This window comes from Ceratotherium simum, chromosome 10, assembly GCF_057802395.1.
Source record: "Ceratotherium simum simum isolate JZ-2026a chromosome 10, ASM5780239v1, whole genome shotgun sequence".
Taxonomy (NCBI): domain Eukaryota; kingdom Metazoa; phylum Chordata; class Mammalia; order Perissodactyla; family Rhinocerotidae; genus Ceratotherium; species Ceratotherium simum.
In genome coordinates this window covers 15,965,428-15,983,548 of record NC_141909.1, presented here as the reverse complement: position 1 = coordinate 15,983,548, position 18,121 = coordinate 15,965,428, and the positions used below count along the sequence as shown (strand labels likewise).

The 18,121-nt window shown below is 43.1% G+C and overlaps 1 protein-coding gene across 1 annotated transcript in view; it reads left to right on the top strand.

Moving 5' to 3' along the window:
• The first annotated feature begins 808 nt into the window (after positions 1–808).
• Positions 809–18,121, top strand: part of LOC147916064 (uncharacterized) — a 30,774-nt gene continuing 13,461 nt past the window's right edge. Inside the window, exons 1-5 of the mRNA XM_087435923.1 lie at positions 809–954; positions 1,187–1,352; positions 3,497–3,523; positions 5,340–5,453; positions 16,872–17,034. Of these exons, the coding sequence (XP_087292049.1) occupies positions 893–954; positions 1,187–1,352; positions 3,497–3,523; positions 5,340–5,414 (330 nt within the window). The 5' untranslated portion in view covers positions 809–892 and the 3' untranslated portion in view covers positions 5,415–5,453; positions 16,872–17,034. The remainder of the gene's footprint in view (positions 955–1,186; positions 1,353–3,496; positions 3,524–5,339; positions 5,454–16,871; positions 17,035–18,121) is intronic.

Here is an 18,121-nt window from a genome sequence, read left to right as displayed (position 1 = left end):
CTTTGGGGAAAAAAAAAAGGAGGAGGATTGGCAATAGATGTTAGCTCAGAGCGGGTCTTCCTCAGCAAAAAGAGGAGGATTAGCATGGATGTTAGCTCAGGGCTGATCTTCCTCACAAAAAAAAAAAAAAAAGACTTCCAAGATGACGACAGCAGAGCATTAAACCAATCTCAGGGCCCTGGGCTAATGCACAGGTTGTATGCCCACAAAGCCGGCCTTGGTTCTGGACACTTCTGGTGGTTTCCACCCACATTAGATCACATGTCAAAATGCACTCCCATCCTACGTAAAGTATATATATATATTTTTTAAATTTATTTTTTTTTTTCCCCCAAAGCCCCAGTAGATAGTTGTATGTCACAGCTGCACATCCTTCTAGTTGCTGTACGTGGGATGCGGCCTCAGCATGGCCGGAAAAGTGATGTGTCAGTGCGCGCCCAGGATCCAAACCTGGGCCGCCAGTAGCAGAGCGCCCGCACCTAACTGCTAAGCCACGGGGCCAGCCCCTAAAGTATATGTTTTGTTGGAATCATTTTGCAAAGGATTTTGCTTTGAAATTATGTGGCTACAAGTAGCTCATTTATTTTATGATTGGCTCTGACATCTCTATTATAGATACCCCTACAAATAGTGTATGTGTTTAGGAATGCCTGTGCAGTGAGAAAATCAGACCTTTCAAATTGCATTCAATAACAAAACTTTTATGAATACTTAAATTGGCAATGAATGGAATTGTTACCAGTTAAGTTGTATGAATATTTAATTAAATAACTATAAATCTCGATATTGTTTTCTTTTGATATTTTGAAGCTGATAATTATTTTTTGGACCCAAATATTGGCAAAGTCCCTTGAAACACTCAAGGCTCCACGTGCTGTGACTAGAGCGTTTAATGGAGAAAAGATGGTGTGAAGCACTCGACTTCTATTTTGATATGACCCCTCACGAGAGCAGGTCAGCCTTCCCCCAGTACATCACACACACACACACGCACACACACACACACACAGAAATGAGGGTCTGTTTGGTACAGAGGACATTTAGAGCCTTGTTTCTTTTCGTTTTGTTTACCTAAAGTTAAAACTGAGTGTGTTGGTGTCTAGGAAAGGCTCTGGGTGAAGAAAATTTTGCTTTTATTCTGTGATAGAAAGTTATGAAGGACTGAAATCTTTTTACCATTTAACAGACTTGAAGGAAATGTGATAAAGCGCCATGCAGACACATGTGGACACCTACCTTCGTTCATGTGGTCGACTTCTCATCAGCTGGTCCTATTGGAATCTTGTCCAGAGCTGGTTTGGGGAGTAAGGACTTGTCATCATCAACGCCATCCCTCCTTGGCTTCTATACAGGTAAAGGCAGCATAAATGGAAAGAGTATGGTAGACTAGAAAAAGCAGGGCCTTGGAGCCAAAGGGATATGTTTTTAAATTCGAACTTGGCTACTTTATTTGGTTTCCATGATTAGGTTGCTTTCTCAGAGAACGTTTCCTTACCTGTAAAATGGAGACATTAATATGTACCTCACAAGGCCGTTGTGAAGATTAAAAATTACATATATGTGTAAGTAGATATACGTGTGTGTGTGTATAAACATATGTGTGTGCGTATCTATATGCGGACACACACACATATAAGGTTTGGCCCATAAACACTAAATAGCAGTTTCTATTATTGCTATAATTATTAAATTTTATTATTATTAATAATATAGAGCATGAATTTATGGCAGCTGCCCTTAAAAGAAAAAAGGACCCTGCAGAGAGTTTTAAATTACTTATACTATCCCCATAAAATTAGACTATTAATGTGTCAGTACAATCCAAACTCAGTCATGTGTCAATCAATTTTTCTTATCTCTATTAAGCATTTGTTGTGTACCCCAGTGCTGTGCTAGGCCAGAGGAGCTATGGACCTGCCTTCAAAGAGTTTATTTTCTAGTTGGGGATATAGAGGAACATTCGAAAAACAACCAGAGAATGATTTGGCCCAGTGTATAACTGAATGCTAGGAGGTGCAGAGCAAGTGCTCCCTACTATTGGGTTTTAACAAAGGAGATGACTGTCAGGAGCTCAGATTCTCACAGAAGATGTCATAAATAAGGCATGTACACATCACTATTAAAGGAGTGAACTTCCTTTGTATTAAAACAAAATTCTATGTGATTTAGCAAGTTATTTAATCCTGTTCAGCCACAGTTTTCTGTCTGTAAAATGGAGATGATAAGTCCTCCTGTATCAGATAGGATGCTTTTAGCTGAAAATTACTTTAACTCAATTAATTGGCTTAAACAAAATGGAATATATTATCTCCAAAGGCACAGTTGTTACAGGGATAGTTCAATAATATCTCTGGGGACCCAGATCCTTTCTGCTTTTCTGCACGGTCATCCTCAGAATGTCAGTCACCTTGCCTCTTGGTCATAAGAAGGTGGCAAAAGCTCCAAGCACTATACCCTATCACACCAATATGTAAAGGCAGGAAAGGAAAGGACCTACTGTCTCTGACTTGTGTTTCTTTTTAAGAACAATAGAAAAAACTTTTCTCAGAAGTGTCCCCTGTAACAGACTTATCCTCACATCTTATTGGTTAGAATTGGGTTATATGACCCTTCTTAAACCAATCACTGGTAAGAGAATAGAATTCCTGAAAGGCCTAGATTCATCTCCTGAGGTAGTTGGATCCACTTTTTCTGAATCACGGGACTGCATGGAGTATAGACACCAGAACAAAATTGGAGCTGGGCCAGCAGGGAAGAAGGGTAATACCCAGAAATGTCTTCTCACCTGCTCACTTAGCCAGACACTTGCCCAAGCTCTGCCAATCGGACTTACCCACACAAGATTTTGACTCAGGAACTAATGATGCAAAGAGGCAGTCCTGGGTGGAATCCATTCTAAGAGTGGGTAGTGCTACTACAGCCAGTTTTCAGAAGCATGGAGATAATGGTTCTAATAACAGTGTCCAGGGTCCAGGAACAGTGTGAGCGGCCATGTCTGTGCCCAGTGACAGTAGCAAGGGCATCTTCACGAGCCCAGTTGGGCAGCAGAATTTCGGACATATTTTTCTTGTGGACACAGCCTCCAATCATGCTTATACACTCTCCTGGACCTTCTGTGAACTATTCAAAAGCCTTTAATAATTTTTTTTCTGCTTAAGTTAGTGGGTTGGATTGTGTTTCTTGTGACTATGAACCTGATTGTCGGTTTCTTTCTGAAGGGCTACATCAGACTGCTACTTGTGAAAAGACCATGCAGACTTACATGTGCAAGTGGAGAACTTCATTTTAGTAATGCTATTTTACAGCTTAATTGTCCAGAAAATTCTCAGTTTGGGCTTTAACTTTCTCGCTTGGATAAACCAAAGTTTAACTCAAAAGCTTTACTTCTGCTTTCAAGGGAGTTTTGCTTTAAATCCTACAAAAGAAGGAGTGACCTTGGACACTGAGCAAAAATCCTTCTTCTTGGTTTGTAACGCCTCTGTCTCTCTCTTTGCAGGTGGCCTCAGGGGACCTCTCCTGGCAGGTGAGATGGGGAGGTTCCATACTGAAAGAGAAAGTTCCATGGCCAAAGACAAGCTTTTTCTCTTTCATAATAAAGCCAAGTTCCCTTTATTACATTGATCCACTCAGAAAAATGTGGTTGCATTGTCCTAACATATGGGTTATTTGGGGTATCTCAGGGTATGATGAATCTTTCTATTTGTCAGTGTTTGGATGCTGTTGAGGAACATGTTACAGGATATGCAGACTGAAGATAATGTGGTACTAATAACAGAACAGGATAGAGGTCTCTGCTGACGGTTGGCACTCATCCACGGGGATATGGGCTGCAGTCTTGACTTGGCATCCTCGGGTGATCTTGACTGAACTTCATGAGAATGTGAGGCAACCACACACCTTTGAAGAAATACCCACGTGGAATGGTCACAGGGACCTTTAGAAGGCTTAGAGCATCTGAAAGCCTGCAGGCACCTAGTGATGATTATAGGCTAGACTACGGTTAAAGGACAAGGATGCCTGCATATACTTCAGGAGCAGGATCGTGGGTCTGCAGATCTCTCCTGCAACTCCCTCCTCAGCTCAGGCCCTTATCCTGATACAGGGACATAGATTCTATTGAAGTTACTTCAGTTAGAGCTCAAATCCATTAAACCCATCATCTTTTTCTATCTTGGCCAATCCTGGTGATCATAACAGTGTCTCCTTTTCTCAGTTCTCCATCTGCTCCAGAGGAACCATGTGGAAAAACATAGTTCCTAAAACTATAGAAGTCACAAGACTACTTGTTGAGTTAACTGTTTAGAGTTGCCGTCAGATGTGGACATCTAGCGAAGATTCATTTTGAACTCGGAGTGCTAGAAGTGTCCTCATTCTTCATGCAATGTATTCAGAAGCCTCAACCAAAGAAGACTCATACAATAACACTGTGAAATTAAAGTCAGGCAAACCCTATAAAGAGCTCTAATATATCACTGCACATGCCAAGTCCCCCAACATTGCTAAAAGTTTCTTCTCTTTTCCAATAAGGTAATAGAAAAGTTTGGAGTGCCTCCTTTACTCTTCAACGCCATTACCTCTCTTATCCCATCAGAATGAGTTATTTAGCCTAAGACCTTCAGTTTTTCTTTCTTCTTCTTTTTAACTTAGCCCATATAAGCTCTAAGCAATGTGACTTTGCTCTTTGCCCAATATGTCTATTACTGACTAATGATGCCTTAAAATGTGCTCCCCTATGGATTGAGATTCAGATCCAACCTCTGTTACTGAATTCACAGAATTTGGGGATGGTCCTTGGTTTTCTTAGGTGGGATATATCAGTCAATCCTTCACATACTCTTGTGAGGTGGGAGATATTATCTGAATTTACAGGAAAAGAATCTGAGGCTCAGAGAATGTCCCTGATTTGCTGAGGCCACACATCTTTTCAGTGACAGTGACAGAGCTGGGCATACATCCACATCCTTTTGACTCAAAGCCAGTTGTCTTGGATTTTCACCAGCCAACAAAGACTCTTCACTGTCCAAATGTAGATGTCTTACCTCGGCAAGGGTAAGTTTCATATGAGATTACAGTTAAACATCAGAGGGTAAATTGGTTGAGGAGCTTTGTGAGCTAGGCCCCAAGAAGATGCAGAGAAAATGGGAACACAAGTAAAAGGAGTGCAAGATACCTGTCTTGGGTGACTTGGGCAGGAGGGGTGAGCAGGAGGAAGTATTGGAAATGAAGAAAGAAACAACTCTCCTCTATTCATCATCCTGATGCTTTGAGCCTACCCTGAAAGTTGTCCAGATAGGTCCCTATTGCTTATGTATAATTTGTCCCTTCCCTCTACCCAACAGTGTGCTGTGATGTTTAAGATCAGATGGCCTGGGTCTAACATGCAGAAGCCTGTCTCTCCCAGTTCCCTGTGTTAATCTGCCCTCACATCCCAGAAGCTGAACCCCACTTTGAAGGTGAGTACTTTATATCTTGTCATCCAAATTGTCTAGATTCATATTCATGTCTTCTGTCTTTTACAACTCTTCTGCCTCTGGTTGAATGACACTTATAGTCTCTGAACTCAGCTTCTCATCTGTAAAATGGTTACTAAAAAGTAGTACCTACTTCATTGAGTTATTGTTTATGTGACAGTGCTTATTACAGTTCCTGGAATGTAGAAGATGTTCAACAAGTGGAAGCTGTTATGGCTGGAAAAGTGGATTGAAACTAGATTTTTAAGGCAGTTGAATGACATGTTAAAAGTGTTTCTACTGGACAGGTCAAGCTCCCTTCTTATAAGCCTCAAAGCACCTACAATGCCAACAGCCCCTTCTGCATGGTTCTTTACACATAGCTAGACATGTTTGGTCCCAAACAGACCACTACCTTCCCAGACAATGAGGGTGCCTGACGCATCATTCTTTACGGGGTGGCCAGTAGCCTGTGGGTGGAATGACCTGAAAGCTCCTCCCCATAGGGCCTCTGTGCTAAATGGTTACTGGCTTAACTATCAGTTCTCTCTGATTGGACACATACTGAGTCCTTTAGCAGAAGCATTAAAAACAGAGCACCTGAGTGTACAAGAAGCAGTAGGTCCCCTTAGATGTGGTGCAGCACACAACCTGGTGGTTCGAACTGTGCTATAACCTGAATGATCTTCCACTTCCTTTTTTTTTTTTTTTTTTGTGAGGAAGATCAGCCCTGAGCTCACATCCATGTCAATCCTCCTCTTTTTGCTGAGGAAGACTGGCCCTGGGCTAACATCTGTGCCCATCTTCCTCCACTTTATATGGGATGCCGCCACAGCGTGGCCTGACAAGCGATGCATCGGTGCATGCCGGGGATCTGAACCCGGGCCACCAGCAGCAGAGTGCGTGCACTTAACCACTATGCTATGGGGCCGGCCCCTTCCACTTCGTGATTAACCATGAGGGCTACTTCTTTGTTTAGACAGACTCCTTTTCATCCTGTCTCGTGTATCCTAGTGATAAACTCCACAGCTGAGATAACCTGTCTGTAATTTTTGCCTGGCAAACAGAATTTAATTTTTATTCTTTATATGATGATGAGATATAATAGAGGCATTCCTAAAATTGTTGCAAATACATTGAATTACTGCAAGTCCACAGACCTATGGATCATCTGGAGGTCTTTTGCCATAATAAATGATCATAGAGGGTGCTATCGAGAGAATTGGGGAGGCAGGGAGGTTTGGAGGAGGAAAGCAGACAGACTGAAGAAGTTGTGCTTTATCCTGGCGGTTCAGGCTCCCATGTCACATGGAGCCCCTTGCAAGAGCTGGAGTTCTTTCATCTGGAACATTCTGAACACTTCTCAAAGCAATAATATAGAAAGTGAGAATCTAGGGATTCAAACTATGACATGAGAAACTCTAGAGGTGTGGTTCTTGAAGTTTTTGGTTGCAAGATCTCTTTATTCTCTTAAATATTATTGAGAATTCTTGAAGAGCTTTTGTTTTTATGCTTAACTCTATTGATATTTGCCATATTAGAGATTAACACTGTGAAATATTTAAAATATTTATTGTCACTTAAAAATTAACAACGATAGAGCCAGCCCTGATGGCCCAGTGGTTAAAGTTCAGTGCTCTCGCCACTTCGGCGGCCCAGGTTTGTTTCCTGGTTGTGGAACCACACCACCTGTCTGTCAGTTGCCATGCTGTGGCAGTGGCTTACATAGAACAATTAGAAGGACTTACAACTAGGATATACAACCATGCACTGGGGCTTCCAGGAGGAAAAAAAAAATAACAATGATAAACCCATTCAGGTTGACATAAATATTTTTACTTAAAAATCATTCTATTTTCTTTTATTTTTTTCTTTATTTTTATTTTTTGTGAGGAAGATCAGCCCTGAGCTAACATCCATGCCAATCCTCCTCTTTTTGCTGAGGAAGAGTGGCCCTGAGCTAACATTCGTGCCGATCTTCCTCCACTTTATGTGGGATGCTGCCACAGCGTGGCTCGACAATTGGTGCATCAGTGCGTGCCCCGGATCCGAACCTGGGCCGCCAGCAGCGGAGTGCACACACTCAACCGCCACACCATGGTGCGGCCCCCATTCTATATTCTAAAATAAAAAATTCTAATGAGGATAGTGGCATTGTTTTACAAACTTACAAAATCTCTTAATATCTATCAGCGTAGCCGACAACAGCTGGATTCTCATACCTGCTTTTGCATTTAGTCCGCCATTGTATGTTGTTTTCGTTGAAAGATATGAGGAAAATCTGGCTTCACCCTGAAATGTAATTGGAAAAGGTGGAACCTCACAGACCTCCTAGAAGGGTCTTGGGGACCCCCAGGAATCTTCAGACCATACTTTGACAGCTGCTGCTACAAAATTTACTTAAATATATTTATTTACAACAGACTATAAATATGTGTAGTGGACATTCTGATATTAACTTCTCGTTCTTTAATAAGGAACCTGGTACATTCTCAGGCAGATATGGCTGAGGAAATGACCTATTTGGGGCCATTTTTCTTGTGGCACTTGGGATCTGTTGATTCTACTCTGTGGATCTTGTGCTGGTCCGTTGAGTACTTGCTTCCTTCTATCAGAGTCATTCTTACTCATGGCAGAATAATTTCTTGCTTTTTGTGTGCAATTGCTCAAGGTTCCCGCTAAGAATAGTCTTTTTCTCAATGGAATTTTAGGGAGGATTTGCTTCCCTTCAATACTCTGCTAGTAAGCCTACTGTTACTTTTTATATATCACCCGGGGATGGAATGTGCAAGCCTCGTGCTCTCGCGATTTCTCTTTGTGCAGCCATCTGTGCTCAAAGCCTGCTGCCTTTCTGTCCACTGTGGTAGTGGGAATGGGTTCAAAATCCAGTTCATTTGTCAGGAAGAGTAATTTCTGCAGTAGGTTTCAGCTAAAAACAAATTTCCACCTAATGCCTAAACATGGCTGCGGCAATGCTCTCCGTAACACCCATTGAACATCCTTTCCACCAGAAGTGTTCAAAGATTTACAGTTCATCCACACCATGCCCTCTGCTGGGTGTGGATTTGAGACAGCTGCATACAACAAGAGCATAGGGCTGGCCCGATGGTGTACTGGTTATGTTCGCGTGCTCTGCTTTGGAGGCCCAGGCATGGACCTACACACCGCTCATCAAGCCGTACTGTGACAGCATGCTACATGCAAGGTAGAGGAAGACTGTCATGGATATTAGCTCAGGGACAATCTTCCTCAAGCAAAAAAGAGAAATATTGGCGACAGATATTAGCTCAGGGCCAATCTTTCTCACCAAAACAACAACAATAAAAGACAGACAAGAGCATTGCCCACTAGCATGAGGATGGTGCGCTGACCCAGTGTCTATGGACCATACTCAGTCTTGCCTTTTAAATTTGGGGTAACAGCTATGTCCTCCCGTGGGCAATGACATAAAGTGAGAGGTACAGCCAGTGACCATGAGGCATTTGTTTTGTTTGAATATGCCCGGCTCTCATCCAGAGTAAGCCTAATCTTTGTATTCAGAATCCTTTTCTCCCTGGCCTGAGGTCAACATCTGGGTTACAACCTTCGTCCCACCTTCTATCCTTGAGTCACTGCTGGAGTTAGTTTTTAAGACCCTCATGATCCTTGGTTTTACTCTCAAATAAAGAAAAAAAGCAATATTCTAATTTTTCTTCGAATTGAAGATTTGAAAATTAGAAGTGACTTGCGTTTGCTAATTTTCCCAACACATAGGATTCCAAACTAAAGGAAAAGTTTATCTTAAAAATCTAAGTTACGCAGGGCCAGGCCTGTGGCGTAGCAGTTAAGTGCTTGCGCTCCGCTGCTGGTGGCCTGGGTTCGGCTCCCCGGGGCACACTGAGGCACCGCTTGTCAGGCCATGCTGTGGCGGCATCCCACATAAAGTGGAGGAAGATGGGCACGGATGTTAGCCCAGGGCCAGTCTTCCTCAGCAAAAAGAGGAAGATTGGCGTGGATGTTAGCTCAGGGCTGAGCTTCCTCACAAAATAAAAAATAAATTAAAATAAAAAATTTAAAAAAAAAAGGGGCCGGGCCCGTGGCTTAGCGGTTAAGTGCGAGTTCCCTGCTGCTGGCGGCCCGCGTTTGGACCCAGGCGCGCACCAATGCACTGCTTGTCAGGCCATGCTGTGGCGGCGTCCCATATAAAGTGGAGGAAGATGGGCATGGATGTTAGCCCAGGGCCAGTCTTCCTCAGCAAAAAGAGGAGGATTGGCATGGATGTGAGCTCAGGGCTGATCTTCCTCACACACACACAAAAAAATCCAAGTTACACAAGATTTAAGGAGAACAATTTTGTAATAATTACAACAACCTGTATCTTATATGAAATAAATATTATTTTAACATATTAATTGCATTGTTCAAAAGACTGCAATCTGCTGTCATGAACAGATATGTGCTTTTACTATTTATAACAATTTTAAAGTCACATAGAGAAGTGCCTCGAAAGCTTTAGAGTTCTCACAAACCACCTGGGAATGTTAAAACGTTGATTCTGATTCAGTAGGTCTGAGTTGTGGCCTGAGAATCTGCATTTCTTACCCTCTCCCAGGTGAGGCTGCTGCCGCTGGTTCACGCGCCACATAGGATATAGGGCATTTTACCTACCAGTAATCAGTATTTCAATTGAATTTTTAAAAACTCTCCAAAAACTAAAATAGTGGCTGTTAATGTTTTCCTCTGGCTACTAGGATGTCTTATTTTGTTTAGAATATATTAAATACATATTTTGTCTCTATGCAGTTATCAGTCTCTTGCTTATATTAATAGTACTTATTAGCACAGGAATCTGGAAAGTTTATCTGATAAAGAAAACCTTTGTTCCAGAAATCAGGCCAGGGGCCAGCATTTGTAGAGCTGATTTAGGTCTCCATGGCAATTTCAGAGCTTTGCCACTTTTGCTGCTAGGTGGGATAGAAACACTCCAGAATAAATAAATTTACCAGGCAACTTCTGTTTTGGTTCCATTCCTCAGCTCCCAGCCTGGTGGGACACAACAGCTGATGTCCACGCTGTGCTCACACAGGGCCGAGGTGGATGTGAGAGCCCTTCGTGGGCTAAATCCTGTTTGGCAGCGTCTTAACTCCTCGCTGTTATGTGCGTGTTGTTCTATCAGAGGATCCCTCTTCCCCTTCAACAGTTTCTGATGGGATCTTCTGCCTCCTTGAACAACTTCTAAAGTTCTTGGGTCCTGCCGTCTGATCCCGGGTGTCACATGCTCATCCATATAATCCTTCTTGTCTTCTTGGGCAGCAGTGGGAATGGCCTGGTGTTGGAACCTTTCATAGGACTGGAAGGAAAGGCGCCCTTACATAATAGCACAATGTCATTTTTGCACCCCTGTGACGCCTTGGTTACCCTGTTGCCCTTTCTCCTTCACCACTTGGCATGGAAGAAATAGGAGGCCACACAAAGTGCAAAAGGAATGAAAGAATGGAGTTCCTGAGTTTTCAGTTTGAAGGGCACCAGTGCTGGCACAAACAACGTAGTTTGCAAGAATATTTAGCCAAGCAAGTTTTCCTCCACAGGAGGGAGGTTAAAACCCAAACTGGAGGAGAGCACGGTTTGGGAACGAGAGTCAGAGAGTTGGAGATCCCTGTTACCAATTGTCACCTCCCTGGCGAGGGCAAGATGAGGGGGGGATATGATAGAACCCCCTTCAGCTATGGCTCATGCCTCACCTCCTGAGAGAAGCCAGGTGAGCTGGCAGCTTTGTAGAAGAGACACCCATGCCATCAGCGAGTGTTACGAGTAAAGCAGAAAAACCTGGATTTCCCACTTGGGGTCTGGAAAATTCAGAGAGGGGGAGGCAGCAGGCTTACAGGGATCTGTGAGCCAGGACAAGAGAATGCCATAGAAGAAAATGAAGCATGTACTGTTCCGCTGGGGAGTGCTTGAGGTCCCAGTTAAAACCTTCCTTTATTTTTTTTAACTTTTATTTATTTTTGTTTGTTTGTTTTTTGGTGAGGAAGATTAGCCCTGAGCTAACATCCTTCACCAATCTTTCTCTTTTTGCTGAGGAAGATTGGCCCTGAACTAACATTTGTGCCCATCTTCCTCCATTTTCTATGTGGGACGCCTGCCACAGCATGGCTTGATAAGTGGTGTAGGTCCATGCCCGGGGTCCTAACCTGTGAACCGCCGAAGCAGAGCGTGCAAACTTAACCACTACGCCTTCCAGCCGGCCCTTTTATTTTTTATTTTTTGGTGAGGACGATTGGCCCTGAGCTAACATCTGTTGGCAATCTTCCTCTTTTTGCTTGAGAAAGATTGGCCCTGAGCTAACATCTGTGCCAATCTTCCTCTATTTTTGTATGTGTGATGCTACCACACAGCATGGCTTGACAAGCAGTGTGTATGTCCGCACCTGGGATCCGAATCCGTGAACCCTGGGCCACTGAAGCAGAGTGCACAAACTTAATCACCACGCCACCGGGCTGGCCCCACAACCTTCCTTTAAAGTTCCACAGCAGAACTGATTTTAAAACAAAACAACAGGGGCCGGCCCCATGGCTTAGTGGTTAAGTGCGCGCACTCCACTGCTGGCAACCCGGGTTTGGATCCCGGGCGCACACCGACACACTGCTTCTCCAGCCATGCTGAGGCCACATCCCACGTACAGCAGCTAGAAGGATGTGCATCTGTGACATACAACTATCTACTGGGGCTTTGGGGGGAATAAATAAATAAATAAATAAATAAAACAAAACAACAACAAAAATCTGCCCAGGAAAGCTGAAACAAGATTTTGCTAAAATTTAAGAGACAATAATAGGAAGATAAACAAGAACTCTTCTTAAATCTAGATAATCAGATTTATGATCAGTTTGTGTCTATAATCTCTATTCTTCATCCTCCACACTACAAGGATAGAGACCCTGTTTCCATGTTGATGATGCCATCTTAGACCATCACCCAGGAGCCCAGACTTGGTTCTCTGTGCCCCCTAATGTCTAGGCCCTCTTCTTTCCATTTACCTAATACCCAGTCCTCTCCCTCAGGTGAAGAACACCAGGGATTACCACTCATTTTCAGAGAAAGGTTAAGTCCCTACCAAAAGGGAGTTACCTTATGGGATAAAAAACAAACCTTCCCTATATGGGACCTTCAGGCATAAGGCACGAAATTGGTCTCTTCCTCTTCATCATGATTATCTCCAGGGGTAACAAAAGAAACAGTCATTAAAGATAAGATAGTCCCATTAATATCCTAGTAGGCCATGCCATGATGGGACAGGAAGAAATCAAACCCTCTTCTGCCCAATAATGGGGTGTGATATCTCCTAGAGACCCAGATAAAGGAGAAGCCCTGGGATAGTTAAGGAAATTATTTATTTCTTAAATACTGGTGTACTCTGCATTGTTCCCTTGAAAAGTAATGTCTATCCTTGGAAGCTTGTGCCTCACATCCTGATTGAAGCCAGTTGTATAGACTTACTCTATATTGTTCTATCAGGTCAAAGACAAAGAGACACTTATGAACCTTTCAGAGGTGGGATTCTTGAAGGAAATCCATTGTCCTGGAGATCCATACTTACACTAGACCCAGAAGTCCCCAGTATTAGAGCATTTTCTCTTTCAGACGCCCCTCCCCTCTGACCCACGTCCCAAGGAAGGCCCCTGCCACTCTAGACTAAGTGATGTAGACTTGAGACTTGCCTGAATGCCTAGAGGAATGGAGGTGGATTCAGGTGATGAGAGCTTCATGGGAATGAGGCTTTCCTATTAGGATGGATTTCCCAAAGGAAATGAGTAGAGATTCACGTGAAGTGAGTTGAAGGAGGGAACTTAATAAAAACCCAAGGGCAAGAGGAATGATGTTGGCACTGGAGAGTTCACACAAAGGGACCTAGAAGGGCCTAATTCTTTTTTTTATAATTTTATTTATTTCTTTCTTTTTCCCCAAAGCCCCAGTAGATAGTTGAATGTCATAGTTGCACATCCTTCTAGTTGCTGTATGTGGGACGTGGCCTCAGCATGGCCGGAGAAGTGGTGCGTCGGTGCGCCCGGGATCCGAACCTGGGCCACCAGCAGCGGAGCGCACGCACTTAACCGCTAAGCCACGGGGCCAAAGGGCCTAATTCTTTAAGTGATTTCCCTTTTAGAATCTGGGAAAAGACAAGTTGTCAAAAGCTTAGGCATTCCCTTCTGCACTGAAATCCCCTTTTGTATTTATTCCAACTCCTGAGTTAACTAAATTAGAAGATCCTTGCCCAATGTACAGCTGCAGTTGTAGGGAGGCTAATAGGACAGGATGGTGAAATGGGAAGGGGGAACAGTCTCTCTGCCTCTACTCACTGACCTGCTGGGAAGAGAGCATCATTCTTTCAAATGCACCATAACTCAGAAGCTCAGGTTTAGGGCCGGCCCCGTGGTTTAGCGGTTAAGTGCACGCGCTCCGCTGCTGGCGACCTAGGTTCGGATCCCGGGTGTGCACTGATGCACCGCTTCTCCAGCCATGCTGAGGCCGCATCCCACATACAGCAACTAGAAGGATGTGCAGCTATGACATACAACTATCTACTGGGGCTTTGGGGGAAAAAAAAAAATAAATAAAATTATTAAAAAAAAAAAAAAAAGAAGCTCAGGTCTTGACCAGCAGTCCCATGAGGAGTGACAGGGCCAGGAGGTGAAGGGAAAATTCCACCTCCAGATCAGGAAGCTCTCCTTAGTACACAACTCAAGAATACCAGTATGAATGAATAAGTTGTCTATTACTTCATAACAAGCCATCCCAAGACATAGGTGGCTTAAAACAATAGTGAGTTATTTGTTTATTTATTACAATTGTGAGGGTTGATTAGGCAGTTTTACTGCTGGTCTCACTTGGGCTCACTCACATGCCTGCAGACAGCTGGCGCTGGGTGCTCGAGATGGCCTCATTCACATTTTAGGCCTGAGCTGGGGTGGTTTGAAGAGCTGGGATGGCCTGGTTTCTCTCTCCACGTGGCCTTTCATCTCAGGCTGCTTCACAGAATGGTGGTTGCAGAGGGAGTCTCTGCTGGAGAAACCTTTCAGCTGAGGTCTTCTAAAGGATTAGAAGGCAGTAATAAGTAGGCTAAAGGGGGAGAGGTTGGTAAGAGGGAGGGAAATGATTTACAAGAGGGAATAACATGTGCCAAAACCCTGTGAGTAGGAGGAACTATGATGCTTTCTAGAAAAAAGGGAATAAATTCAGTTTGGTTAGTGCACAGGATAAAAGAAAAGAGGGAGAGTGGGTGCCAGATCATGCAGGTTCAAGGAGCTAAGGATATTTTGTTAATCTTCATACTAAGAATAATGGGAAACCATTGAAAGGTTTTAAGCATCATCTGATTTGCTCTTTAAAGAAAGAGCATGGTTAGGTATATGAGGTATTGCAGGGGAACTAGAAGCAGGGTTTCTCAACCTCAGAACTATTGACATTTTGGACTAGATAATTCTTTGTTGGTGGGGGCATCTGTTGTGTACATTGCGGGATGTTTAGCAGCATCCTTGACTTCTATTCACTAGATGCCAGTGGCCCCATACTCTTAGTTGTGACAATCAAAAACATGTCCAGACATTGCCAGATGTCCCCTGGGTGACCACATCATCCCTGGTTGAGAACCACTGGGCTAGAGTGAAGGCAGGGCTTCTCTGGTCACTCTTACTGTTGTCCAGGAGGGAAATATTTATCACTTGGACTTGAATGTTGGAGGTGGAGCTGGGATAAGCTGATGGGGTTTAAGAGACAAGAAGATAAACTCAACAGTGTCTGGGTGGACAGACCCATCATGAGGACCCAATCCTCAACTCCGCGCTCTGCTTCCCTCCTTCAGCATTCCACCCACCCTGAACAAAGAATCTGCTCTTGTTTGTGTCAGGAAATCCTCATAATCAGATGGCAAAAAGATAACACATGGACTATAGAGCTCATTTTCACTGCTTTGTAGTTTGATGCAATGCTCACGTAGGGTTGAAGTTTTATCAAGGCATTGATTGAAGATCAGCAAGGCAGGGCGTTTCCTGACTTATTTTTTAATGAGAGAAGACTGGAGATTTGAATAGCCAACCCTAAGAAGTGACAGCCATGGAGAGAGGGCTCGGGAATGAAGGTGTGCTAGTCACTGGTGAGGGCTGCAATTGTCTGATGTCCTAGCCATCAGCCCATGTGCAGAGGCCAGCGTGGTCTCCTTTAACACAGCAATGCCCTCCTCCCCTTGGTTTTTACATAGAGACTAATCATTCTCTGTCCTTTGCCTGCCTGTAAGGAACTATTGTGAGGAATGGTGAGTTCCCAACCCGAAAACACTTGGAATTCATCCTGTAAAAGATCCTGCCCTTATTTCTCTACCTATAGAGTGCAGTTTTCTATAAGAGAGGAAAGGTTGTGTTTTCTGCTTTTATGAAGGAAAAATAGAAACCAAAACCTTTTTCAAATCAAAGTTTTGTTCTTGAGTCAAAGGCACCTCCTGAGGCTCCAGCCAAGTCCAGTGAAAAGGCTTTTGTCAGGTTATCGAAAGCCATGAGGGTTCATAAAGGGTATCACTTAATTCACACTGAGCTTGAGATGTGTGTCCTTTCTCTGCTGCTGACATGCAGGGGAAAGTGAATGCGAAATGTTTATTTCATTTCTACCCTACCCTCATTCTCTTTTTCCTGACTTAATGAATATAGTCACCCAGAAGGTAGTCAGTCATGTTATGGTCTATTTTATTGTAGAAGTGTTATCATTAAATTCATGGCAATGTAATCACATCAAAATTTAGAGAACGATATGAAAAACTGAAAATCCGTTCTTCTCTTCAGGGTCAGAAGGCTAGTGCCTTTCCACTGACCTCCTGATTTCTTGGAGAAACGTGACCACGAATTATCACCATAAGCAACCCAGCCAGCAGCCCAAACACAGTCCTACCCATTCTCACTTAAAAGTGAGCAGAAGACTCTTTTTTATAGTAAATTCCAATTAGTGAATGTAGAAGAGATGCAGAAATTAGAAAATCACTGTGTGGCAACCATCACAGTAATGATAGTCACAGGCAAGAATAAATGCTAAAATTAGTAGGCAAAAATATGATGAGAAGTAGGATATTTGCATAGATCCAGACAAGACCCTCACTAAGTTCAAAGGGAAAATAGTAAATTTACAGTGGAGAAACCTGTGATGGAGTTAATGTCACCAGTATTGAAACATATCTACATCATGTATCTCCTAATATGATGTCAACTTGACTGGCCACAGCATGGTGGCCAGATTAAACATTGTTTCTGAATGAGATGAGCATTTGAATCAGTGGACTCAGTAAAGTAGATGTCCCTCCCCAATGTGGGTGGGCATCATCCAACCAGTTAAGGGCCTGAATAGAAGAAAAGGCAGAGGATGGAGGAATTCACTTTTTCCCTCCCTGCCTCACTGCTCCAGCTGGACATCTCATCTCATCTGCTCCTGTGCTCGGACTGGGATTCACACCATCGGTTCCCCTGGTTCTCAGGCCTTGGGACTTGGGCTGAATTGCACCACTGGCTTTCCTGGGTCTCCAGCTTGCAGACAGCAGATTGTGAGACTTCTCAGCCTCCATAATCATGTAAGCCATTTCCTCATAATAAATCTCCTTTTATATGTGTGTGTGTATATATATATCCTATTGGCGCTGTTTCTCTGGAGAACTCTGACTAATACATATGATATACCGAGAAGGATACAACATCATTTCTGTAGTACTCTTGCTCAAAATGCACAACCTAAATTTAATCACGAGAAGACATTAGATAAACCACCAGTGACCTCCATGTTGCCAAATTGAAAAATCATTCCAGGTTTTACTCAACCTATTAGTATTACATAATATTGTTGAACATCTGTTTTTAAATCACCTTCTTCTCTTGCCCTCTGGGCAACTGTCTTTTGGTTCTCCTACTACCTTGCAGTTAGTCACCTCTTCTGATTTCTTTTCATCTTCCTAACCATGAAATTTTTCTTTTCATTGTCTATAGTGACCCCCAAGGTGACCTCATTCACTCCCATGACTTTGCAGCTGCAGGAGTGCCAGCGATTACATTCTCATTCCAGCCAGCAGGAATCAAAAAGGGAAGGATAAGGCCCCCTACACAAATACTCTTAAATATAGTACATAACTCTTCCACTTATATACCATTAGCCAGAATTTAGTTACGTGGCCACTCTTAGTTGTAAGGGAGGGTGGCCACATGCCAAGCACCAAATAATGGTTCTATTATTATGGAATAAGAGAAGAATAGACATTAGGAAATAACTAACAGACTCTTCTGTAGGTGGCAAATCTTATCACACCCCCAGTTTAGCCAGCACAGAAGTCAGATGGGTCTAGAGTAAAAATAGTGGATTATTATAAGCTTAATCAGAGGATAACTCTAATTACAGCTGCTGTTCTAGATAGAATTCTTTCCTAGAGAAAATCAACACAGCATCTGTTACTTGACATGTAGCTATTAAGCTGGCAATTTCACTCCTCTATCCCAACAAACAGAGAACATAAAAGGCAGTTGGCTCTTATCTGACGAGAGCATAGCATGCCTTCATTATTTCAACTTAGGATGACATAAATTTCTGGCATTATGACACAATTTAGCCTGCAGTAACTCATCATCTCATGATTACACATGGTATCAGTCTGGTCCACTACACTGATAACC